Source organism: Pezoporus flaviventris, unplaced genomic scaffold (assembly GCF_033815535.1).
Source record: "Pezoporus flaviventris isolate CSIRO_AGI_PZ_B2104156 unplaced genomic scaffold, CSIRO_AGI_Pfla_v1 ptg000070l, whole genome shotgun sequence".
Classification (NCBI taxonomy): domain Eukaryota; kingdom Metazoa; phylum Chordata; class Aves; order Psittaciformes; family Psittacidae; genus Pezoporus; species Pezoporus flaviventris.
In genome coordinates, this window is record NW_026892618.1 from 2,459,270 (window position 1) to 2,487,190 (window position 27,921).

At 39.4% G+C, this 27,921-nt stretch overlaps 1 protein-coding gene across 5 annotated transcripts in view; it reads left to right on the forward strand.

Moving 5' to 3' along the window:
- Positions 1–27,921, forward strand: part of SCUBE1 (signal peptide, CUB domain and EGF like domain containing 1) — a 206,996-nt gene that overhangs the window by 117,666 nt on the left and 61,409 nt on the right. For all 5 annotated transcript variants that reach the window (XM_061472074.1, XM_061472077.1, XM_061472075.1 and 2 more), the window contains one exon: positions 16,417–16,533. In XM_061472074.1, the coding sequence (XP_061328058.1) occupies positions 16,417–16,533 (117 nt within the window). The remainder of the gene's footprint in view (positions 1–16,416; positions 16,534–27,921) is intronic.

Consider the following 27,921-nt stretch of genomic DNA (forward strand, 5'->3'; position numbering starts at 1 on the left):
AGATCTTTCTCTAGTGACTAGTGAGCTTCCATATGTTCTTCTTTCAAGACTGAAGCATAGTTTGTTTCTCTGTGCTGCTGGAGCCTGAGTGGAAGAGATGAGCAAGTGCATTGAACAATAAAGATGATTATCTACCTGTTGCTCTGAGTTAACCCACTGTGCACCCTTGTGCTTGTCTTCTTCATATTACATTTGTGGCCATTAGGCATAAATGCCTTTTTGGAATAGAAAGGATAGAGTGGCTGGACCTCTGCCAGTCGCTTTTTGTGTGACAAAGAGCACAGGGTAGCACAGATTGGTGGATTATGCCATTGGTTTGGAAGTTTTCAGGTGGTTTGTTATGCTGTATTTTCCATTCTGATGCCCTGCTCACCACATGTAATTATTTCCACTAGGCTTTAACCATAGTGAGCATTGGTGAAATGTACCCAATGAAATGTTTACAAGACAGGGATTCTCCATCCACAGAAGAGGTTTTGGCAGGACAAGGTTCTGCTCTCTTCCCTCCTGGTCACTATTTCATGTCTAAAACCCATTGAGTCCATTGCAAACTCTGTCCTGCTAGCCCTTGGAAAGCTCTGCTCTGGCTGTAAGCATCCACACATATCTGGAAGGGCCACCTTTAGGAGATCAGAAGAATATTTAGTTGCTTGCTAGTAGTTGCAGTAAATGACAATATTTATAAAGTTTCCATATCACTTGTATCTTGACACCAGTTACAAGCTATTCACTTAACCATAGGTAAGCACGCAGCTAGCGTGTAGGAAATGGCACAGGATTGTAACTCTGCAATGGTATTACATGGTAACATTGAAGTAAAATATTTTCCCTCTTGTGAAAACCTGGTCATATGTTCCTGTATTGTTAGATTATCTACAATTATTAATTTGCAGTTTGTTTGCAGACCTAGCAAGTGACACATATCAATTTAATGTTTAATGTTGCACTGTTTAAATTAATATAACAAAAGCTGTGAGGCAGTTCATCTTGCTTCTAAAGGTGCTGTTAATACTTTTAGCTGTAATTTCAATAAGATACATAGTCTCACAGGAAATTAGGAAAACAAATGTGCAAAGGACCTTTAGACCACTGGAAAATCCAGTCCTCTAGGTCCAAACGGTGAGTTTGTCCAGCCACTAACAGTATGTATGACATAGGTTAGAGGGACTGAGCAACGTAGTGCACTGTGTTACTGCATCACCCTCTGATAAAAGTAATTATCCAACCTGAAAATTAGCTCACACTGCTTACAAGAGTCCAAGCAAACAGAATTTTAAAGTTACAGTTAGCAACAAGCTTCTCAGTTATACCAGGTTTGTAAGTTCCGAGCTGAACATAGACTCTAGAAGTAGGTTTAGGGAGATAATTAAAAATCCAGTTTCCAAAATACATTTTTTAATTCTTCAATACCTCCTGTATTAGCAGGTATCAGCCAAGAGCTGAGAGTTTATGGACATGCTGTGTTTGTACAACTGATTCCTTGGAAAAACATTAACTTGAGCTGAAAAGAAATTTAATTAGTGAGATCTGGGTGGGTGGCATATTACATAGGGGCTTTTCTACTTGTTTATTTCTAATGATTTCTGATGCTCAGAATATCCAAAATTTATTTTCTTAATGGAGTCTTATTACCTTCCAAAATTATAGTGGCATTTCCATGGAATTCCATGTATCTTAAGATGCTTTCTAAACAGCTATTTTAGAAAGTACTGGAAAACTCCTCGGGAAACTTTGTTACCAGCTTCTGTTAATGGACTGATTTTTGACCCTCCTGCAAGCAGACTTGGGAGAATGGGAAAGGTAGATGACTGTGTAATTTTAGTAGCCTGATAAAAGATGCTGTCAATTGCAAGCCCTGAGACAATAATTTCTAGTCCCCTGTTATTTTCTGCATGCTATTAAAATGTCTGTTATCTGTATAACCCTTAATATCAGGCTAAGACTAAGGTTGCATGAGAACAGGACTGCTGTCAGCCATGTCTGCCTATGCCAGTCATTTTGCTACAGCAAGATTGGTCACCTCTGTAGCTTAGACTGACTCTTACAGGGGCCTGTGTCCTAGTCATGGTGTGGGCCTGTGACTTGTGGCTAAATCTTGAATATAGAAAAGAAGATACACTTCCTTCCGTACTATTAGATGCATTTTTTATCTAGATCTTGTGGGGCAGATGGGAAATTGGTCTTATCTGTTGATCTACAAGAAACCTTCCTTTAGAGCCATCCAATAATTCCTGTGAATCCAACCTTTTTCATAATGTTCAGAAAGACTTCAAGGGCTTTCAGCTGTCCTTTATCTCCCCTGTTCAGAGAAAAACATTTGGATTCAGAGTGTAGATCACTCTTAGTAAAGAAATGGCACTGAACGACTTTTCTCTGAGGAGTCAATGTTGCACCGTATTGCTGTTCATACAGCTCATTTACATTTCTTTTACTTCTGCTTGGCCAATTGCCATTGTAGAGTGGAAAGGAGTACAGCCTTAATTATACTCCAGGTGGGCTTCTGGTCAGGTTCTGCCATATGCCAGAGGTCTGTGGTGGGTATTATAAACTGGACATTGAGCCATGTGCATTCTGTAGATTAGGAAGCAAAGTGCACATTCATCCTGCAGACGTACACACATCCAAGCATTTAAAACCAGAGCCTTACCATTATCTGTAAGGTAAGTTTACATCCTCTTGTTGCAGAACACCTTGCACTTACTATAAATCAGTAGGGCACAACCAATATCTTCTTAAACATCTGGTAGTTTATCTTGCACTTAGCTGAGCACTGCCTTCAGCTCTTTAGATTATGTTCAAGTCTCTGGTTTTTGTTCTACATCACATTTTTTTCTGAAAATATTTTCAGTGTATTTCTTAGCAGTCACAAAGACCTTCTCACTTTTCCTTTACCTTCTTTGCCTTGAGAACCTGTTTGCCAGGACTGTTTTTCCTGTCATAGCATCATAGCATGAGACTGCCCTATTTCATGAGAGGAGTGTGCTAATCCAGCATCAGTTTGAAACACAGTATATCATGACCTGCATACCTGAATAAAACCCATTCTAGTGTCAGCACACAACTTTAGAAGTACCAAATTTCCACCCATTCAATACACATATCCTCAAAAGTTTTTGTCCAGTATCACATCTTCAGCAATGGGAGTTGCTCTTATTCATAGAATCATAGAATCAGAGAATAGTTAGGGATGGAAAGGACCTTAAAATCATCCAGTTCCGACTCCCCTGCCATGGGCAGGGACACCTCCCACATTAGACCATGTCACCCAAGGCTCTGTCCAACCCAGCCTTGAACACCACCAGGGATGGAGCATTCACAACCTCCCTGGGCAACCCATTCCAGTGCCTCACCACCCTTACAGTAAAGAACTTCTTCCTTTTATCCAATCTAAACTTCCCCTGCTTAAGTTTTAACCTGTTACTCCTTGTCCTGTCACTACAGTCCCTAATGAAGAGTCTCTCCCCAGCATCCTTACAGGCCCCCTTCAGATACTGGAAGGCTGCTATGAGGTCTCCACGCAGCCTTCTCTTCTCCAGGCTGAACAGCCCCAACTTTCTCAGCCTATCTTCTTTTGCGTAGAACTTGATACTGTGGACACAAAAATAGATATTATAGTATCGGTATAGTGGGCTGCCTCACTACAAGTAAGTCAACCACTTACAAAGACGTAACATGCCGCTGAAAACCTCCTCTTTCAGGAACCAGAACTGCAGAACTTTCTGGTCTTAAGACTAAAGAAACTATCTCCTAATCAAAGGTAATGCTTTGCTCTAGCTATTCTTTGCATCAACTCTTAAAGCCAAGCAATTTTATATTTTTATATTGTCTTTAAAAATGCAGTCACTTTTTATATTGTCATAATCACAGGCCTTAAGGTGCTTTAGAAACACAACCATTATGTTATATCCAGGGCACTTCTTAGCTCTTCTCCTCTGATCATCACTTTTTGAAGAGGTGGGCTGACCCACTTCTCACCATGTTTCATTTCTGTCCCTGGATTCTTTAGTAGTCAAATGGATGAGGTTCATTTGTGCTTGGGCTCAGGTGACTTCAGAACAACTGAAAAGGCTATATTTTCCTCACCTTCAATCCACCTTTTCCATTCTTTCCAGAAGAAACTTTTAAGAGCTCACTTGGGCAATAAAATATTCTTCCTCTGGCCCTAGAAGATAAAAGGTTGGTTTCTTACTGTCTCAAGAAAAGAGTTTTACAAAGTTCTTTTCAGTGTAGTAAAGAACAATAGGACATTGAGCCCATTTGAAGTCAAGGAAGTGCAGTAATTCCTCTTGCATGTTTAAGGCCAGGATAATGGTGCAAATGGCAGTAATAACATACTGCACGTGTCTTCAGAAACCCAGACTCTACCCTGAAATTCATTCCTTCACAAGACATGGTCAACTCATTGTGTGTCATGGCAGCTTAAGGTTTTGCCATTGGACACCGACTTCTCAGGTCATCATTAAGGCTGTTTGCAGCCTCCCTCAAGATACAGGGATGTATACAGGGATGTAAGTCTCTTCTCTTTCCTTGAAGCTGGCTCCCAGGACCCCTACAAATTACTTTTCTGTCAGTTGAAGTGCTTGTGTAAACTGTTAAGTGCATTGAAACTCTCCTGGACTTTGTTACTGCTATAGTTTACCTCTGCCTGGCTTGTTTGTGTAGCATAGGAAGTGCTTCAAGTAATTTAGAAAATCACACCAACAAGGATCAGCTTTGCCAGGCTGAACTATATTATATGTGTACATATATTACATTCCATCCCTGGTTTCCTGAGTGGCTTACATGCAGGGCTCTGGTTTGTCTATACTCATGCACATAATCAGCAATTAAGATAGTATTTTCACTACTTCTGTATTTTCCCTTGTTGTGGCTAGAATAATTTGACTTCTGCAGATGGCTCCTCTTCCATTTTTAGTAGCCTTCCATCCATTTATAATGACCACCCAGCCACCCACCTGGAAGGACAAGCGTGCAGTCCACTAAGACCATTTGCTCTCCACAGCTGTCACTAGAGATGTGAGCTGTAGAAATTGCTATTTGGGCATTTCTGCCATGGATTAGCTTAGGACAGAGAACATCACTGCATGTCATATGGGACAGAATTATATATTTTTTTGCTTTAATATGGGCATGCTTTAGAAAATATACTTCCACCATCAGTTCAACTCCAAGGATCTCAAATGTTGCACCAGATAGCTGGAGCCAGTTCAGACTAGTAGATCACAAGTGCAGTTTCTGCTTTGTCCACTTCCATGACAAGCCAGTACTCCTTCCTCTGGGTACTCATCAGCTTTTCATCCCAGGCTTGTGCCTCCTGAAGGTACTTAGAAACATCAGCCAAAGTAACTGTGTTTATCCTGTCCTGGCCAAAGCTGTTTTCATTTCAGGAGACTTTTAGCCCAGTACCTATAATGAATTTTAATGAGCTGCTTCCATCATATTAAGAAAAATGAAACAAAACAAACCCAATATTTAAGTTTATGGTCATGACTTACTGCATTTGCAGCAAAGGCAAATGTTTTACCGTCTGTGACGTCAAATAGAGAGACTTACTTTAGAGCTGATCCTTACACGAAGTTTACCCATTTGAAACCAAAGTGGTACCCAACTTTATATATCTTGAGTCATCTGAGCTTAATAATCAGCCAAATTTTTTTTTTCCTAAACCACAATTATCTAAGGATTAGGCTACCCTATTCACCCTGGACATCTAGCATGCTTTGACTTCTATTTGTCTGGGAGCAGATCCTTTAGAAGCACCGATTGCCTGAGTGGTAGGAACGTACTTAATTATAGCTATTTCCACCAGAGATTATCATTGCAGGTGACAGATTGTTAATGAACAGGTAGAACATCAGATGTGAGCTGAATATACTCACCACGAGTTCAAGGCAGAAAGGCCATCTAAAGCACCATCCTTGCTTCTGCAATTGCCCCTTACAGAGCCTTCTGGGCATTTTGTAGCTCTTAGCAGAGCAGTCCTCTACATTCCCTGTTTCTGATGAACCAGGATTCTCCTTCATGTAGCTTGTGTAAAATAAGGACTACAGAGGGCACACACCCAGTGTGTGAACTTTATATTGTTAATCATGGGAGGAGAAAGCAAGGTGGCTTACTTAAGATGCATTGTCTGTATAAACATTCATATGGTCAGCCACCCTTCTCCCCTTCTTTCTCCTAGTCCACCTGGAAATTATTGGGATTCCAGAGTTGAGAAGAGCTGATGGTACGGGGCTCTGTCATCTTAAAGCTAAAAAAAATGTCAGGTCTTAACTTGCAAGAATCTATGCCCTCTATGAACATGTATGTAAATAACAGATAAAAACCTCCTAATTTCTCTAGTATACAGTCTTTGTTTTACTTCTGCCTCTCTCTGTGAAACACTGTAATTTTGTGTGTTGGGCTGTAAAGTCAGACTAAGTCATTATTGCCTCATGAAGGTGCTCTGCCCTTGGGGACACCATTGATAAATGATAGCCTGGTAAGAGCTTGGGATTCTTCATTTTCAATAAACATGAAAGAATAGAAAATGGGACCTGGTTTTCTAACATGGCATGTAATGGCCTAACTACCAAGCCATTGGAATAAAGGGTATTATGAGCTCTGGCTTTCTATTAGAAAATTTTCAGAAGTCTTAGGCTGTTTTATTCCAATGTGAATTAAAAATGGATTCTGGAGACTTCGTTTTTGGTCTCTTTCATATTGGAATGAGAGTTTCCAAATGATCCTACACCCAGTTTTCTATTTCGAAGACCTGGGAAATGGACAAGCTAGTATTTGTTTTCAAGTATTCTTCCAAAGCAAATAACTTCTATCATAGTTCCAGCCTATTAAAGGTCATTTTAAGCCAAGAGCACCTTTTCAGTGTGTACTTCAGTTCCTAGCTTTGTTATACTGCCTCCTACGACTCTTTCAGATTACTTAAAATATGTCTTTATTTCTCTGAATAGCATTTATCTGACTTAGAAATGCTTACTGTCAGAAAGCCAAGTGTGTTGCTCTGTATGCATCACAGTCTTTTTGTGCTTTAATCAATAAAGCATTTAAAATATATTATTAACAGGTGTATTGCCAGGGGGATCTCTAACTTGGTTACTAACTGTGAAACCAAGACCTCACTTTAACTCCTTTTGTCAGTTCTATTTTGCTGTATGAAATTACAGAAAATGGGGAAGGAATCCCTGAGGTCATTCATGCATTCTGTCTCTCCCAAGGGCAGATCCTTTCATCTTGAGTTATTGTCACTTTTATTCATTGAGTTTGGAAATGGTGTGTTATTTCCTGTAAAAAATCCCTTTTCTTGATTTCTTTGCTGATGATAAAGAGTCTGACCTTATCCAGAATTCCTACAAATACTTTCCATTGTATTGCTTTTCCATTTTAATTGAAAGGATTTGTCCAAGGTCAGGAGATAATGCTCCTTCACAGTGTTTAGAGTATTTCAGTTTTTCCTTAATACAGCTTCTCTACTTAGAAAAAGCACCACAATACAACCAATACTGCTATTTTTAAGGGACCAGTCTGGACTCATTCAGTGCTTATAAGACACCAAATCAAGTAACATTCCCTAAATATGTGGTGTTCCCTGAAGAAAAATCGAGAAATGAGAGCTGCAGGATTCATGATTCAGTGCAAGATTCGCCTAGTTGTTTCTTCACACATTCCATATGTAGCAGTGCAGAATTCTCATCCTATTTTCATGCAAATAAAATTCTACCAATCATGAAATTGCAAGGAAATGAGGAGACAAGCATAACGGAGGGAAGAATTCCACATCCTGCAAGTTACCCTTTCTGTCTCACCTTTTTCGTTCCCTGAATATGAAGCTCTTTCAGCTTCTCCTTCATCTGTTCACAGCTATTTGTTTCTTTCATTATACTCTTCTGAATGCTCTTTCTCTATCCTTTCAGCATCACAGAGCATAATTTGCATGAGAATAACATAGTTCTCACTTAACTGAAAATTCAAATATTTTATTTGTGGTTTTAGTTTCTCCTTGAGTTCGTTGTCCCTTGGGTCCCTCCTTGTACCCTGATCTCATGCCATATAGTGCATGTACTGCCGCCTGCAGTGAAATTCTTTTTATGGATGGCAGCAGCAGTCTTACCATGTGTTCTCTGTCTCAGTACTTTCTTACACATACTGTGTATTCCCTCAGCAGTGATGCTGCTAGCGATTAGAATTATTTCTGTAAGATTCTCCTCTATAGCAGAAATGTTAAGAGGAGTGTACTGTGTACAACCCCAGTATGCCTGCAGTAAGGAAGGAGCTGTATTTGGTGGAGATTGTGCTGTGGTAGCAGCATGAAAGAAGCAGATAAGATGTCAGCACAGGCTGCCTTTGAGCCAGACTGAGCAAAGAGCATTTTTGGGTGTGAGGGGAGATGAGTTACAAGTTATGGGCTAATTTGATTCCAGATACTTTCTGTATTAAACTGAATGATATCAACATTCTTTAAGCTGAGGCAGCCAGTTCCACTCAGCCAAGCAGGATCTGACCCTCACATAGGACTGCTTTAATACCTTAGGATCATCACTGTTTCATAACTATAACGTAATTTTAGCTGGCACGGTGGAGTCCTGGTGCTGGTCCTTAAGAGGGCTCCAAAATACTACAGTGATGCAAAGCGTCATTACAGATGATGGCAATTAATGGTTTAGGATTAGGTCTTCTCAAAATAAACCAAATCATGGGTATGTACTTTTTTCCATTTTAAAGTGGCTGTTCCCTTTGAAATCTTACTTAGAAAATACATCCAGTTTAAGGTAGGTCTCACTGATATGCTGTGTGCACCACCTGGGGCTGGTTCTGCAAGTTGATTTCTACTGAGTTGTACTGTAAAATTTCTTGGGAAGTGGTGCAGGACAGGAAGCAAATGAGAGAATGGCAACTCGTTTTTATGTGTTCAGGATACGTAAACAGAGTATCTCCTGGTTCAGACACCATAGCAGTTTACAGTAGCTTTTAGTTACAGCACATCTGCTGAGGAACAGAGATTAATAATAGTTTAACCCTTTTTGCCACTCCAGTTGCCTGGCAATATTACTTCACAAGCATCTCATTAGGAAAAAAATGGTCTAAGGTAATCCATGTACCTGGCTAAAACAGTGAATGCTCCAAACCTGCCATTCTTCTTGCAATCTTTAGCTTTTGGTTACATCAAGATTGACTCATTCATGTGGCTGAGCCCTAAATTTAAGACAGTTACTCTGAGCATAAGATACTGTGGTCAGATCTTGTGCAAAATGTAGACCAAGTGTAAAAGTAGACAGGATTACACTAATTATAGGTATGATAACTTTGCTTGTGCTATGACCTACTGATAGGATCTGAGCTACTTTAAATTCACAGCTGCAGACTGCTCCATCATGAATTGCTCTTTGGCCAGCATAAAAATTGGCTCAAAATAAGTTTCTCTAATGTGGCATAGGTTTTGGAAGTAAAGCCCAACCAGCCTATTTCTGCTGACCTCAGTGAGCTTTAGGGTACTGCAAATGAATTCCAAATGAAAGGCAGTTGAATTGATGGTTTGCTTTAACTTGCCCTATGGTCAGTGTTATCATTTGGCAAATCATAGGAAGTAAGCAGGGCAAAAAAAGCGTTTTTCCCCTTTCATGTCTTCCTTTCAGCTGTACTTACTGCTTACCATGTCAACCTAAATGGTTTACAGATATGTGGCAAACTTAGAAAACATTCTTTGTTTTGGGGACTGCAATCATTTCTTCTCCTTTATGTCCTAGAGACAGACATTGCCCAGATTTGTGTCTTTAGAGAACATTAAACACCTCAACGGCCTTTTAAATTTGAGAATCAGCTCAAACCTGCTTTTCCGTGTTTCCAAGAGCAATTGCCTTTAAACCAGTTACCAATTACTAATCATTGTTAATTAGTGAGAAAAGAGGGCACATGCACATTTGCAGCATACTGATTTCACTCTTTGGAATCTAATGTCATAAACTTGAAGATATGACCAAACCTAATCTTTGTTGCCTTTATTGTCCTTTTCCTCTGAACAAGGCCTTAAGACAGGAGGTCAGTCCAACCTTCCTCTCTGATTCAGAGGATATGGCATTAGCCATACAGAAATTTTTCATTCCATTTATTACTGGAACATTTTTTTCTGTTGGAAAAGGTGCCATTAAGTGTTCCTCTCATGCTTTTTCTACAAGATAGAGATCAAGACAGCAGCTGCTGCAAGACTCAATTGAATGTAGGTGATGAGTTAAATGGCTTCCTTTTTCATTTTCACTTGAGGCTGTATATGAATTCTTTTGTTTTCACGACCACTGGCTGCTTTTGGTCTTCTGTTAAGGCTTCTTTGCATGTTTATACACACATTATTAAAAATAGCTCTTTCATTTACAGTTGTTCTTTGCTCTTTCCAGTCATTGTGTTGTGATCAAGAGCTGGAAACCAAATAGGGCTTTCTGGATCCTACTGACTGCAGACTGCCATGCTGGGTAACAGAAAACATCAGAGAATCAGTTGTCTGTATCTCCAAAGAAAGTACCTTGATGCTAGATAGTCTGCTCTTGCTTTCATGCCTTTTGGCTTAAAGGCTTTTCATGACAGGGATATGTGTTGATCAGACAAAGGAAAGTGACATTGATCACTAGTGCAATATTTCTATACTTTTTATACATTCTGAGCATAACATGAAGATCACCCTCCATCATGCAGAGGTCCACATAGCACTCATCTGTCTTCTATCTTGCTCACGATGCAGCAGCACAGGTCAACACAGCAGCAGTATACAGCACAATGGCACAGTGACCGCAAAATGGCATTTTTGCTTTTAGACAATAATAGTACAAGCCTATGTTATATTCAACATCTTTTCCTGAGGACTCTTTGTGACTGCCACCTGCTCAGCCTTCTTGTGTGATGAGCAGGATTACACCCTTACAGTGTAAAGAGGGTTCTTGCATCTTTCTGAAATCAATTTCTTGCCTACCACCCAAAGCAGCTTATTTTTGTTTAAGTCTTCTTAAAAAATATAATCGATCACTTTCTTACTTGTCCATTTCTTTCCTTATACCCCTGTAGAACATCTTTAGGGTTTTTTAATCTTTTTTTTATCTTTTAAGATAATAATTTGAAAATTTATGTTATGTTATTTTTATCACATGGAACAGTACACCCAGTATTTTAGCGGGTTGACTGAGACCGGGAAAGGAGAGTTCTGCATATAAGTGCAGGTATATGCAAATGTTCCAGAGCTTATGTGATTAAGTTTTCAAGTAGATCATAATTACAGCCAATCTAAAGTGACTGACTGAGGTTAACAGAGACATAACCTGTCTGTTATATAATGCTTTTTTTCTATAAATCTTGTTGTGTTTTATGTTAATCTAAAGGAATTTAAGATAGAAAAGACGAAATTCTCTTATCCCTGTAAAAAGTATGTCCATGTCTTTCTTGCACTGGAGTGCCCAGAAATGGACACGGCACTCCAGATATTGTTACTCCAAGGATCAAATAGAGGGATAGGGTCACTTTTCTTGATATTCTGGTTGTACTTTGACTAATGTAAGCCGGGATGCTGCTGGTCTTCTTTGCCTTAGGGAAATACTTACGATTTCCATTCAGCTTGTCCACCAGTGACTCCAGGCTTTTCTCTACACTGCTTTCTAGCCAGTCAGTTCAAAGCCTGTTCTTTTGTATGGGAATATTCCATCCCATACACAGGACTTGGGATTGCCTTCATTGAAGGTCATTAATGTTCCCCTCAGGCCTTTTCTTCCAACCTGTTAAGGCCTCTCTGAGTAGCAGCCTGGCTCTCTGGTGTATTGATCACACTTCCAGTTTGGTATCATCCACAGATTTGCAGAGGGTGCCATTGTTTGTTAGAGAAATTGAGCAGTACTGACCTTAATACCACCAGCTGAGGCTGAGGGATAGCTCTGGTGACAGACTGCCAGTTGGACTTTGTACCACTTATTCAATACTTTGAGTTCAGCTGTCCAGCTAATCTTCCACTCCCTGTATTATCCACTTATCCAGCCTATCTCTCACCACTGTGGCCATAAGGGTATTATGGAAGACGATGTCAAAGCATGTGCTAAACTTAAGGTGAAAAGCATCCACAGCTCTCCCCTTACCCATAGTATAAGTAATGTCATTGTAGAAGGCAGTCAGGTTAATCAGGCATGATTTGCCCTCAGTAAGTTGATGCTAGCCATTCCCAATCATCTTCTTGTCTTTCGTGTGCTTTCAAATGGCTTCCAGGATGGTTTCCTCCATAAACATGTGGGGGTCTGATGTGAGACTGGCTGGCAGGTAAGTTGCCCAGATCTCTCCTCTTGCGTTTTTGATGTTTACCTTGTCCAGTCATCAGGAACCCTACCATGTCCTCATGACTTACCAAAGATTATAGAGAATGACCTCACTGACGCATATATTACTGTATGATCTTCAGATGTATCTCTTCTAGTCCCATAGACCTGTATAAGTTTGTTCTGCTTTGCACCATATCTCAGTTCCTAAAACATTGGTTTAGATATCACTCAAGTTGACCCAGGCTGCCAAAGTGAATAATAAAGATTCCAAGATTTGCCTTACTTTGATTAATACCCTTAAAATAACACCATGTTCTTTTGATCATAGAGATGAAATGAAATCACAAAAAAAATGGAGGCAAATTTTAGAGGTGCCTGTCTTCAAGGCAGTTTTTCAATGGCTTTATGATATAATTTGCCACCTTAAAAAAAAAAAACAAACAAAACCAACAGATCTGAATAGAAGCTTACCTTTTGAACAGTTGTGTTTACCTGTTTTATAAAATAAGCTGAAATTTAGTTTTTCAGAAATATTCCTAACCCATGGCACATGTTCAGAGTTTCAGGCATTTAATAGCATCCAAAGCCAAATAAATCCTGTCTGCTGTCAGAAGTCTTTTTAAGAAAGTGACCGGACTCCATTGCCACCTGGTATAGATTCTGCTTTCGTAATAAATATCCTAATTGAGAAATCATAGGTATAGCATGTTGGTAATGATTTTCATTACTTCTTGTCTATAGACCCAGGGCACAGATTCATGAGACGTTGTTCCAGAATTGTTCACAGTGTAGAAACACAATGTAAGCTGTCCCAGACTGGAGGGATGTCCTTTTTGTTAGATCCCTCTTTCTGTCTGAGGTTTCTGGTGAGAATTTAATAAGGCTGTAAATGTGGCTGCAAACATCACTTTAAATTCACAATAAAGTCTAATGAATTGAAGTGATGAGCTTTATCATAATTTGAAAGGAATGTAAATGTCAGTTATATGACACTGCTTTGTGTCTTCCAGTTTTTGTTCTGCTCCCTCATCAGGACAAAAATTGTGGCAAAAAGTGTGAAATGGAAGAAAAAAAAAATAATAAATAAGCTGAGGTTGCCTTTCACAGGAAAAAAAACAAAACCAAACAAAACCAAACAAAACAATGGAAAATGGTCTGTAGGATCAATACCATCATGAAGATCTGATCCACACTTTGAGCATCCATTCTTTCCCTTCCATATAAGTATAGATTCTCCAGCATGAAATAAGTAATTTACTTCTGCTCTTTGAGACCTAAAATTTGTATTTGTCTTTCAAATATATACTAAAGTTTGATAGTAGGGAGGTGAAGAATGAGTTGAAGTAATTCCTAATAGAAACACAGGTGGTGACATGCTTCGGTTTATGTTATATATAGGCCTCAGCTATTCTATTTGATGTAGCTCACAATACCCCTTTCCCACATTCTGCTGTACAAATTCGCTTTCCTTTACCAGTGTTTTCTCATGACCTTGAATTTAAGGAATTTCGTTAATACATCTCTCCAATTATCCAAAACATTAGAGGTACTGTCAGATGTCCTCTTGCTTGCTTGGATCTTCATTCTTTTAGGGTTTGGCGTGTATTAGAGTCACCAGGAAAGTTGAAGGGTATTTATCCTTTTTGGTTTGTGTTACTAAATCTCTGTGAAAATAAGAAAAGCTGGCTTGATTCGCTCTATTTATACACAGAAATAACTCTTGTTCACTGAATGACCCTTACCCTATAGATCCAGTCATCCATGCCATGGGAAAAAAAAATTGTTGTGTCTATTCATTTTCACTGGATGTCATCCAGAAAGCAGAAATATTACTGCTTATGTTCATCTTGTGGTGACGAACTGCAATAAAGGACTCTTCATATGCCAAAGTTAATCTGCTGACGTAAGATTTACTGCACTTTGCAGTGCCATGCCCAACTTCATCACTTTTTCCTGTTTTTTAACCTTAACTCTTTTTACTCATGGCAAATCAACCTACCATTAAACTGTATCCTGATAAAAAAGTTTTAAATGACCTGAAACTTTTTTCCTTCTTTGAAACATAAAATCGTTTGATACATTGGCCTGTGAGGACACACATATTCACACACAAATGAAATGCTAACAGTGTCATTTACAGAAGAATTCTTCAAGCAGCAGTTTCAGCCTCTGAGTCTATAAAATAGGCCTTCATGGAGAAGTAAATGAAAATCAGAAGTCTATTACTTAAACAGTTAGGTTCAGGTCCTGCAAGTCGTACCTAAGGTGAGCAAGAATTCCCCCTGAAAATAAGGAGTTGCAGACTCAGCTCCATTTGCAGAAAGCTGTTCCAGAAAGCATGTCAATCCGTTTGTTAGCTGTAGCTGCTGGCAGTTATATGCAAATATAACTGATTGCTTTTTCTGCGTGATGTTATTACATAGCACACATGGCATAAAAAAGCGCTAAAAATCTATCAGAACATGTGTGAATATATATGAATGGCAGAGTTTTGTCGCATGCCGTTAATATATGTGTGCCCCAACCCCTTGCTTTTGGTTTGTTCGTAAGTGCCAACAGTTTATTCCACAACTGATGTAGAGGTCTGTGCTAGTGCGAAAGAAAACAAGAATAACAGTTACACTTTTATTCTCTTATTTCAAAGCAGTGATGCCCCTCCAAAGAGCCAGTCTGAGTTCACCTTGAGGGCATTAGCAGAGGCTACTTTAAAATAAAATCTTTCAGTACTAGTCAATTGAAAGAGAAAGCCTTTTCTATTCTGTGTAAATAATTTTTGATCAATGTACTGTTCTAAGGCAATTCCCGATTAGCATATCCTATAGCTTATTGTCAGACCCTGTCCACAGGGTACAATTGTGACACAGGCTGTGAATATTCAGCAATAGGAGTCTGTAAATCTGAGTAAGTAATGACAAAGCTTCTTTAGGGAAAGCCAGAATGAGGTGAGCTGAGTAGAATAATGGCAGTCTTGGGGGGCAGGGAAGTATTTTAATTTAATCAAAGACAGAGCAAGTGAAAAAGATACTATTAAAAGGACTTGCTCTCTGAAGTAAATACTTTTCAGATAAATGCACAGTTCAGACTGACATGCTAAATTGGCATCCTTACATCCACTCTATTCTCCGGATCAAAGCAAAGTTAATCATTTCACTTGCCTTTTATCTACTTTATGGATGTGTGTGTGGGTATGTGTGTGTATGGATGTGTACAGTGTGCGCATGTGCACGCACAAGTAACAGAAAATAATGGCAATGAGGGAGGGTTTTTTGCTTTTTCTGTAATGAAGTTGAAGATTTTTTTTAATGTGGTGGTACCTAATAGCCATTGCCCACTGTTGTAAAAGCTTAGAAGTATTGCAGCTTTCTCTTGCCTGTGTTTGCCCAGCCACCCTTCTACATACTACAAGCACTGGGAAATTTCAATGACACAGCTTGGAATGGGTTCAGTGACCTCAATTATGCCCTCCCACCCACTCCAAACTCCTTTCAATTTGCAAAAAGCTTTAAGTGGACAAAACCCAGATGCCTTTTGCTTGTAGTTCAGTAAGAACAGATTGGGCATGTAGATTCTTGTCAAAGTGATATATGTAGTTCATTTTCCATTAACTCTTTCTTAACTAAGGATTTTAAATTCTCAGTTCCAAGTCTAGCACTCTGCTTTGCTTTCTACTGCTTTTTAAAGTTCATTATGCCTACGACATCATTTTAAGTAAATGAACCTTAAAAAGCCTCAGCTAGACATTGATACAAAACAGACTGAATGTTTGGTTCTGCTTTTAAAGGCAGAATCGCTTTTTTTTTCTTTTTAAACTTGTTTCATATGTAATAACCCATCCTATTGTCTAAGAGAGTTCAAAAGCACTAACTAAAATATAATAAATAAAAACACCAGCTGGGGGGGTGGGGGGGCTGGGTGGGGAGAAAGAAATCATGACTTGTGGAAATGATTTACCAGTCAAAACCAGTACATGGGGCCTGATGACCTTGAGAGCTTGCTTCAGTTGGCTTGCTTAAACTTGGATTGCTTTCGTAATGTTGTAATATTGCCCCAAAGTGTCGGTGCCTCTCCCCTCCCCCAGAACATTTCATTACACTCCCTTTCTCCCTCTCTCTCTCTCTCTTTCTCTTTCATTCTGCAGAAACATGTGCTGTCAATAATGGAGGCTGTGATCGGACTTGCAAGGATACCGCGACAGGGGTACGATGCAGTTGCCCAGTTGGATTTACCCTGCAGCCTGATGGGAAAACGTGCAAAGGTCAGCCTCTGTTTGCTTTGCAATGCATCATTTGCCTTCAGTGATTCCAGTACAAGATGTAAATATTCAGTTATTTAATCAATACTTTTAAGTTAAGGCAATACTGGCATAGGAATTGCAATTGAGTTCGTTAGCTTTCTCCTTACCTACGTTTTCTGTGTTTACCCATTTCAATCGTTTTTTCTCTCAATTTATTAGAGGGTTTTATAACTGCGAAGAAATGAGATATAGAGGTCAAGCTGTTTCAAGATGACCAGAGATTTAGAGGAACAACTCTGGATGCAGAAAGCCTCCAGTTTCAAAGGACAGTCTGCTACCCTTGTAAAACTTCAGTCATCTAATGGTGTCTGAATTTGCCTGTTCAAAAAGCAAGTTACTATTCTCAACCAGTACTTTGTTGCCTGCAGATAATCAACTGGTTACTATTAAGTTAAGTCAAGCAAAGGATGCAGAGGTATTGCTCAGAAAAACCCAGACAATTTTCCATTTCTGTCCCTTCAAAACAAAGTAGCCAGCTGCAAAGGAAAAACAGAACAGTATTTACTAGTGCACAGGTCTAAACTGATGCTCAGATTTTACTGTTCCAAAGACAGCACAAAAAACTTGGCATTTTGTCCTTTGTGTGTTAAAACTGAGGTCAGGGAAGAGAGAAAAGAGCATCTGATATCACTGTCAACCTCTGTTCTCAGTTAAGGAGACAGGAACGGTTCTCAAATAACCCTGCAGAATCACACTTAGTGGCACATGAGTAGATTTGGATACATGCTAGTAGGACCAGGCCCTCCATCAACCATTTTCCCAGCTTCCTATACATTTCTTTGGGGCTCCGTTGCAAGAGACATGGTGATGGACATCCAGGAGGACATTGCATACATTGTTGTCACAGAGAATAATTTTTTATCACTCAGTGACTTAGTCTAAGTTGACCTAACTTGCTAAGAAACTACTGGGACTTTTTTCCTTCAAATTAACCAGAAATGTCAGAGTATTTTCAGTCCAGAGTTTGAAGTTGCTTAAAATAGTAAAACCCACAAAAATAAACAGAAAATGTGTGGTTTCCTCTTGCTCCAGGCTGAAAAATCCCAGCGCTTGGGCATGATCCTGTTAGTATTTATAGAAATAACAGTCCATTTGCCTGTTTATTTGAAAATAAAACATTTAAACTGCAATTGCACACAATGTTAATAGCTAAGGGTGAGCACACATCAAAAATCAGTCAGTTCAGTTCAAGCCACACAAAAATAAATCTTCGTTTTTACAGACAGACAGGCTAAGCCATAGCAGACCAGTTACAGTGATTCCGACGAGTGCTTAAAAAGAAGGCATTTTAATACTGTAACATACACCTAGACTCGATCATAGTGTTTATTATAGAAACTGCATCATTAAAAAAAAGATTGATTCTAAATTTAGACCTTTGACCATAGAACTAATATGAAACAATATTTATGTAATAATCAAGTTCATAATTAGTGCTACAGACAAAAAGAATATTCAACTGATTCTCAAACCAACTACCCTAGCTCTAAGCTCTTTCACATTTTTTTCTTTTCCTCTTTTTTATGAGAAGAAAAGACAAGAAGCAGAATCTGTACTTTTATGGTACTGCAGATTCTTTCTCACTTTCTTAAAGTAAGCAGCAACTGGAAATTAACTTGCATGGTTTAACAAATCAACCAGGCCATTTCTTGTTAACCTTTATTGACATTTTAGGAAATACTTATCATCATAAAATGGTAAAATAGATGTTTTGCATTTAATTCAACTATAATTAATAATTTTTCTTTAATGTATTGCACTGTGAGATTTCTGGGCTAGATTCTTCTTCCCGGAAGCTAAAGTAACTTCCCATTTAAATCTGTGTACAAACGACCCTGCACTTTAGCTGACCAGTGAAGCTTCTTCCATAGCTTTCACAGACAGGCAGCTCTTAGTCCAGACTGCTCTCTAAGATTTACATCTTCTGGGTGCAAAAGTGAGCATTTTGGTGAAATGAAATTGATGCCTTCTCTGCTCCTGTTGCTTGTAGGTAAACCCTGGAAAAGGCTGGGGTGGGAAAATCCAGTGTGTGCATATTCCTTGCTCTGAGTTCTATAGGAAACAAAAGAATTATCAGCTCAAGTTTTCTCCACTGCTTTTTTTTCTTTACTGTCATTGATTTGACCGGTCTAGAATTTCTTGTATATATAGTCTATTGTTGCCTCTAGCTGTAACATTACATCTGTGTGGTAAGAGCACTAGATTTATCTATTGGATGCCCTTTAAAGCATCTTCAGGGATCATGCAGCTGTCACACTTTCTTGGGCAAAATTTTCAAGTCCATCAAGTGTCACAGGATCTCCAAGTGATGTTTTTCATAGAAGCATCATTTTAAGGTTATATTTCTAAATACAGAAGAAAGATATGCCATTATTTATTAAAGGAAAGTAGAGAGACAAGGCATGTAAGAAAAGCTGAGAGATAATTGATATATTAACCAAAAAATGAAATTGTGGGTTGACCAAAACGATTAATATGTTTAGTTTGAATATAGCAAATAATGTTGACCAAAAAGAATGTTTTTACTGGAAAGTCTATGATTTTTCAGTTTGTTTTGGCATCTTCCTCTCTAAGACATTTTGCATAGTGCAGCTACTATTTGAAATTATGTAGTTGCTTAGATTCAAGAGTCTTAAATATGACTCAAAGAAGCATCTGAACTTTTGAGTACTCCAAGGTACACATTGTGTAATGTATTAATATGTAATTCTAGTTTACTTGTAGGTGACTTCCTCAGTAGCACAATTCTATCATACTGGTATTTTATGGAAATCTATTGCTACTTTTCTTCCTTATTTTTTAGAAGGGAATCGGGTAAACTAAAGACTATTTTGTTTTAAATCAAAGAAATATAAATATTTTTTTAATAACAAAAATTCTGTTAAAAAATCAGGACTAGTCTGGTTTGGGCATTGTATAGACATCTAGTGGGAAAAGGAGTTTACTGTCCAAAATGTTCACAGTTTTTTGTTTAGTAGTTTGAATTTCATTAACTGTTTAATATAGAAAAAGGCAGGTATATGTACAGAAGGAAAGGCATTTCTTTAAGAAAGAGTATATGTAAACATGCTTTATTTGTCAAATGACAGCAAATAAAGCCTATTAAATGTAACTAATTGTCCTACACTTTGTTTGCAATATTCATATTCTATAGTTCTGTCATAAAAGCCTGGATGGATTCAAATCACAGAGTACAGAACTGAGTCATGACTGAAGCTCTGATATTTCTCCTGGCCCTTTCCCAATGTTTCCAAGAACAGAAGCTGCAGGAAAGCAATTTCCAAGTCATACAAGGGATGTACCTTCAGCAGTTTGGGATGTCAACCTCATTCACAGGCTCAGTGGGAAATAAGAGTTTATTGTACCTTGAAGAATCAAGGTCCTTTTGTTCATGTGGAGTGCAGTCTGGTTTATATCAAATGTCAATAAGATAGGAAAAAAAATACTGTGGAGAAAGTTTTAGCATGGACTACATAGAGGTAGCTGCAGAGCCAGTAGGAATTCTACTGTAGCAAAAGATTGTTTTGGTTTCTGGAAGCTGAAAAAATCTTTTCTCTCTCTGATTCTTTCTCCCTTACATGTATTATTTACCTGATCTCAGTGACCCAAGAGTGAAAGTGCTGCCTGTGGTCTAGTTAGAGGGACCTTCAGATGTATTAGTGGTGTCTGGGATAAAAATTCATCAAGCTTTTCCTGTTCTTTAGAAGACAGTCTCAAACTCAAATCTTCCTTCAGCTGGGTTGGCGGACAATGGACAATGCTCCTTTTTTCCCTTCAGCTTTCCTATCAACTTGGCTCTGAATAAGCCAAACCACAGAAGCTTTTGTCAGCTAAGAGATGAGACATATCCCAGGCAGAAAGAGTTCCATCTAATTAATGCTGTTTAATTTCTCCCACCATTGTAACTGGGTGATCCCAGCTTGGTGCCGAGTTCATTTGATGCTCTCAATTGTTGTTCTACACATGACAAAACAGTGTCATTCATTTTCTTAAATATCTAACCAGTCATCCCACAGAAGTCAGCTAGTGCAGACAGAAGGGAAGCCAAAGGATTAAAAGACATAGTGGGCTGGGATGTTTATTGCTCATTGCCTCCTACCCACTTTTTAATATCCCCTATATTGTGCATATCAGGGGTTCTGTGGTTCCTAGCTCCCTTGCTTGTTGATTTCTATGCACCCTTCCTGCTGAGTATCCTTTTCATGAGTCCAGCTGTAATCTGCCCTCAGTGAGAAGCTTGATCAGTTCAGCATTTTAATTGAATTAAATACAAGTTAACATAGCTGATGAACCAGAAGACTCATATGCAAAAAACTTGTGGGGCTCAAGAGGAGTGAAGTCAGAGTAGATTAGACTCAGCACAGATTCTGACAATTGTTTAAACCCAGCTGCCAAACTGGATCAAACAATAAAGGGCTGGTCTGCCCAAGGGCAGCTACAGAAGGATGGAAGACAAGCTGAGCAAGGCAGCATTCTTCTTCTTAGAGCAGAGAAGAACTGGGAATAACTGCAAAAGACATTGGAGAGAGACAGGGGCTTTCTTTGTGGGTTCTCTTAAGAAGTGGATTAGAGCAAGAGGAAGGGCCACAGGCTTCTGGTATGGTGCAGAATGTGCGACCATGTGTCTGATGTGCTCCACCTCTGCCTCAGCGATTTAACAGAGAAACTGTCCCAGAATAATACAGCTTCCCAGCACTGTACACATAGAGCCAGAGGAACTGTGCAGGGTGCAGCACTTGCTGAACACCTGGGGTCAAATGGCCGAGCAAATACCAGTTTTAAGCAGGAGAAGAGATGCATAACTGGATTTCTAATGGTTATGGAGCAAAAGCCACATCTCAAATATGGCTTTTCTATAAACATCTGTAAAGTGCTGCCTAACTTTGCAGTGCCCCATAAATGTTTTGTAATAGCAAGGCGTGTATTATTTTGTATAGCTAACTTCCTATTTTGCATCATTTTCACAGGTAAGCTTGACAGTGGGATCTTGGGGAGGTAGGCACTCAGCTGCACTAGAATGACAGTGGTTTTATTAGCAATATGATGTTACATTGATAATCTGCCACCAGCTGGGGTTAAATACAGCCGTATTAATTCATGTGTACAAATAGATATTTGCCAAGCCCAGCTGATCTCATGGACATATACTTAGGAAACAGAATGGTTCCTGCACATCTCCCTCTAGAGATGGGGCATTTTATCTACTGTGCAACGCTAAGAAAGCCCTTCTTAGCCCTCCAGCATATTGTTTAACTACAGCAGTGTTACACTGGGGTTATGTGACTGGATGCTGTTTAGGCAAACATTTCTTCTTCCTGCTGTCTCATTGTCATGGTTACTCAGTAATGTGGTGTGCTCTCTACTTCCTTGAAACAGGCCCCCATCCTTTTGCATTCAGATGTAGCAAAGAAATGTGGCACTTACATGCTTAAATACTTGACTGTGCTGCAGTGGGAGCATCAGAAATGCCTTAGCTGTGAATGGTTTGTCCAGTATCTGAACTCTGTAACCTTCCTTATCATTAAGCAATCCATAAAAGAACAGGAGCATAGAGAATAATGAACAATTTCAGTCAAAGGACTGAATCAGAGTTTATTTAAATGAAAGGGTATTTTTGCATTGCCTTTATTAGGTTGACATAGTAATTGCTCTTTTTATCCTTCTTAACTGCAGCCTATTCCAGCAGGAAAATGCATTTTAAATTGGTTTTGGATACAAAAAAGTGAAACCCTGAAAGTGAATGAAATTTTAAAAATGGAATTGTTTCTGTAAGGACTTTGTTTGTTACGGAATGAGTTTCAGTGAAGCAAGATATGTCGTGTTTTGTTAAACGTTAAATGAAAGTTTTCATTAAATTAAATGTTTAAATAAATGCTTAACATCAGTTTTGTATGAGAATATAACTCAGATGTCAAAGGCTTTTCTCCCTTTTCATTCAGAACACACTAATCCTAAGTGAAAAGCTCACAATGAACAGTTTAGCTGGCCAATTTGGCTTCATTTCCTGGCTACGGAATATCTGTGAACAGTTATGATTTCCTCCATCATTCCATTAGCCCAAATTACTTAAAATTTGTTTTAGTTTTTTTTTTCTCTAAATTGGATTAAATTGACTAAAGCTTTTAGAATTGCATCTTGTCAGTCCTGATCAATTCATATGAAACTGAAAATGTTTCCTGTTTTTTTAGAAAGGAACACCAGAAGGAGTTGCAGGTTATTCTTATTGTTTATTATTACTAAGATGCGGTTGTTAATCTGGTATATCAACTATGAGCCTGCTTGAGTTGTGATGCTACCTTTGTTTGACTGTGTTTGATTAGGTAAATTTCAGAGTGGTGTATTTTTTTCACTGATTGCCTAAATGGAGAAGTTTTTGCAGTAGGAGTAATTACCTATAAAGAACTCAGATTTTGTCTGATTAATATGATCAACTTGACTTTGTTTTACATGCCCAGTAGTTTCCCAGTAAAATATCTTCTTCTGAAAATATATTTACAATATATTGTAAAATATATGTATAAGCCAAGCTTACACTGGGGCTGATAGAACTGTAGTGGCACATATAACCATACCTTTTCACATCATGTAGGTATCTCAGTGCCTTTAGGTTCAAGTCTGTAGGTTTGGAGGAGGTCTTCTGAACTAAGATTTGTCTCACCTAAGAGGCAAATTCAAGACAGGCAGAAATGAATTCATGTGAATGAACTTCTTTATTTTTTGGCTTGGGCACTGCTCTAGTTTTCTTCTTTAGCTATAAAGAGACCTCCTTGAAGGTAGTCACCCAAGTACAAATTTTCCCTCAGTTAGGTTGCCACAGAAAATTCTTAGGTTTCCATCTGAGACCGCCATTTTACCAAAGGTGTACATGACTTTTTCATAAATGTATAAGGACCATTAGAGATCACTAAAATAACATGCTGAAAGGTCATCTAAGTTCCCTGTTGAAGTGTGTAACTTCCATTTGAAGGTGCGCAGCCACAGCATTTGGATATTTAGCTTCTGCATAACTGTGAGGAACATATTGCGTTTAGAATCACTAAGATACTGTGCTGTAAAGCTGGAATAATGTTCCCTCTTGAATTCATTCACATACCTCAGCATTTTTAATTAGAATGAATTTAAATCTTCTCCTCAAGAGTTTAAACTTCTAGAGGTCACTTACAGAGGCAAATCTGTTCATAACTGCCTGACTACTCCTACTTGAGATCTGCAGTCTACTTTCTATGCATCTCCTATTACCATTATCCTTTAGTGTGACATCTGTGATACTTTCTACAGTGAAAGGAATATTGGTGCCTACTCCACATTACACAGCATTAGTGTCAATAGGTATTGTATTGCTACTAGAACAGGTCCTGAGTCATACAAAAAGAGCTTTTTCCAGCTCACCTTTCTCTAGCAACATGAGGGTTTTTTAACACATGTGAAGAGGTCAGTTCAGCTTCCTCACATTAGACACATGCAGGTTTTGAGGAACATAAAAAGGACATGGAACTGTTGGAACAAGTCCAGAGGAGGGCCACGAGGATGATCAGGGGACTGGAGCACCTCCCGTATGAAGACAGGCTGAGAAAGCTGGGGCTGTTCAGCCTGGAGAAGAGAAGGCTGCGTGGAGACCTCATAGCAGCCGTCCAGTATCTGAAAGGGGCCTATGGGGATGCTGGGGAGGGACTCTTCATTAGGGACTGTAGTGACAGGACAAGGGGTAACGGGTTAAAACTTAAACAGGGGAAGTTTAGATTGGATATAAGAAGGAAATTCTTTCCTGTTAGGGTGGTGAGGCACTGGAATAGGCTGCCCAGGGAGTTTGTGAATGCTCCACCCCTGACAGTGTTCAAGGCCAGGTTGGACGAGGCCTTGGGTGATATGGTTTAGTGTGAGGTGTCCCTGCCCACGTCAGGGGGGTTGGAACTTGATGATCTTAAGGTCCTTTCTAACCCTAACGATTCTATGATTCTATGATTCTAACATAAGCATATCTTCCTCAACATGAGGAAGAACTTCTTTATATTGAGGGTGGCAGAGCACTGAACAGGCTGCCCAGGGAGCTTGTGGAATCTCCCTCTCTGGAGACATTCAAAACCCACCTGGATGTGTTCTTGTGTAACCTGCTCTGGGTGGCCCTGCCTTGGCAGGGGGTTGGACTGGATGATCTCCAAAGGTCCCTTCCAACCCTAACGATTCTGTTAATATGAGCCATTATCCATAGCAAGCCATTAACATTTTCCAGTGCTCTCCCTCAACAAAAAACAAAAAACAAACAAGAAAAAGCCCCCCCCCCCCAAAAAAAAAAAAAAGCAAATGGTGCAAAAAAATAAACTCAAATGAAGTAACTTGCTGGCAGTCATCACCTCCACTGCAGTCAGGCTGCTGTGGTACCAGCAAATGCCAGCATAAATGTCAGTCACAAGATTACAAGCAGCAGTGTTTTTTTTTGAAGAGGATGTCTGGCAAAGCCAGAAGGGGCAGAGACCTGCTGCTTCCTGCTTTCCCTTCTGATTACATTTCCTTTGATAGCTGCAGCACCTGAAATAGCTAAGTACTTATGTGTCATAATATATGTAGTGTACAGTATGATAATATATGTAGTTAATAGAGAAGTTGTACTCCCTCTTTTAATACCGGTTCATACCATTGCTGCTTGATGTCAGAGTAATTTGATGTCCAGCGCATAAAATTCTGTTAACATTCTGCTGATACGGTGCCTTATATTCATAGTTTGGTTTGGAAAGTAGCACGTGGAAAATGGTCCCTTAGCCTTACTCTCAGCCAAAGGTACAGTGGTGACTAGTGAGAGCAGCTTTTCATTTGAGCTAATAAGTAGCTTCTCTTTGCTTGCTGTGGATAAATAAAGCTATCTGGGTTGGATTGCTCTGGGATATCCCAGAGCACTAGTATGCATGTTCCTTAGAGTCTATCAGAAGTAACTGAGGGAAAGACAGGATTACTGTCAGTAGGCTTTAATTTTCTATTTTGGTATCTCCACTGGAAAAAAATGCAAAAGATTGCATATGGAAACAGACTGAGATACACTGAGTCCTTAAACCCTCTGTGAAGCAACTAAGCCAAGCAGACAAAACATTTTAACCATGATTCCTGGGAGTGGTATGTGATGCAAGTTTTTTAGGTGATCAGCCAGATACACTTCAGACTTCTTAGGGGAAAATTTCTTAGACATTTCAGGAAATTGAGTTGTTATGCGATTTCAATTCAAGAACCTCAGAAAAAAAAAAAAGGCATTGACAATTACTATTTCATTTTTAAAATAGAGGTTGTCATCCTCAGGCCTTTGTATAGCTTGAACCTTCTGTTACTCTTCTTTGATCCGCAAGGCCTGTATTGCCCTGCTATGGATACTGAATTAGAATGTTTGTCCTCTCTTGTGTGCATCACCTCTCAGTGGGCATCAACTTTGATTTTGGACCTTGTGTCTTTTTCTTCTCTCAGGAATCCCACAGTGTCCCATTTTTAGAATATGGTCAGAAGAATAGGTGGCCCCAAGGAAAAATGAGCACATCAGCCTTGGTAATTCCTGATCATTTGGCTTAGCTACCTCCTATTTGCACAAGCTTACAGATATGTGCATTGGGAATAATGTGGAACAGCTGGCACCCTCTGAATTCATATCCTGTCACAGTAATATGCTCATAAGCACATCCAAATAGTCTAATCCCAGCCTATAAGGTATCCACTTTACTTTCCTTGAAAATACCTCTGAACTGGGTTACGAATTCCAGTTCTCTTCAGAGTCTGACGAGTGAGGAAAAAAGTGACTCTTCATATCTCAACAATAAAAACAAAATATAAGAAAAATGGTGCAAAGAGGCCTGTGTTCTCCAATCACATGTGAAAGCCAATGCAAGATGAAATTCTAGTCCCTCTCTGGTTTCCTTCCACCTTCTGTGTCACTCCCTCAGAAAAACCTCCTACTCCAGAGGAATCAGACTTCCTTGATTTTTATCAACAGCAGGCTATAGCCTGTTGTCAGAGCCAGCCCACAAGCTGTCTAGAGTCGGGATAGCATTTTAGACATTAGTTATGCATTGTCTTTTAACAACCCTTGAGTGTTTACTGAAGTGGTTTGTTTTGAGCTGTTCTTTCTCCCTTATGGATTTCTCCATGTTTCTCATCAACTTAAACCAAGAGTAAACTTCCCAATACTCAAATCAAGATCTAGTTTTCATAATCCATTATATAGCAACTGTACTTCCATCAGACCCCTTACATGACTCTGCTTTTAGGCTACAGCTTACTCTTCCAGTGTTTGTAACTAGAAATAAGTGCATGTTTAAATATAAACATTGTTTGAGTTTGCTTCTCTGTACATATAAACAAAGAGCTATCAGAAAATAGAAGAGATCAGATATAGAATCATAGAATGGTTTGGGTTGGAAAGGACCTTAAGCTCATCTAGTTCCAACGCCCCTGCCATGGGCAGAGACTCCCCACATTAGACCATGTTACCCAAGGCTCCCTCTAACCCAGCCTTGGACTTTGGCAGGGATGGAGCATTTACCACTTCTTTGGGCAACCTGTAGCAGTGCCTCACCACCCTTACAGTAAAGAACTTCCTTTTATCCAATCTAAACTTCCCCTGTTTAAGTTTTAACCCATTACCCCTTGTCCTATCACTACAGTCCCTAATGAAGAGTCCCTCCCCAGCATCCTTACAGGCCCCCTTCAGATACTGGAAGGCTGCTATGAGGTCTCCACGCAGCCTTCTCTTCTCCAGGCTGAACAGCCCCAACTTTCTCAGCCTGTCTTCATACAGGAGGTGCTCCAGTCCCCTGGTCATCCTTGTGACCCTTCTCTGGACTTATTACAACAGTTCCATGTCCTTTTTATGTTGAGGACACCAGAACTGCACACAATACTCCAAGTAAGGTCTCACGCGAGCAGAGTAGAGGGGCAGGATCACCTCCTTCGACCTGCTGTTTACACTCCTTTGGATGCAGCCCAGGATACGGTTGGCTTTCTGGGCTGTGAGTGCACACTGAAGCCAGCTCATGTTCATTTTCTCATCGACCAGCACCCCCAAGTCCTTCTCTGCAGGGCTGCTCTGAATCTCTTCTCTGCCCAACCTGTAGCTGTGCCTGGGATTGCTCTGACCCAGGTTTAGGGTCTCGCAATTGGCTTGGTGAGGCCTCATGAGGTTGGTATTGGCCAAGCTGTCAAGCATGTCAAGGCATAATCACAAGCCGCTACAGTAATGAATCAAAACAAAAAATACCTTTGCCTCTCCATGCTGAATACAAGGCAAATACAAATCTTATGGCTGAGGGCTGTCTTTTATCCTAAAAAACAAGAAAACAAAACAAAACAAACCATCAAACCTCATATCTTTGCATG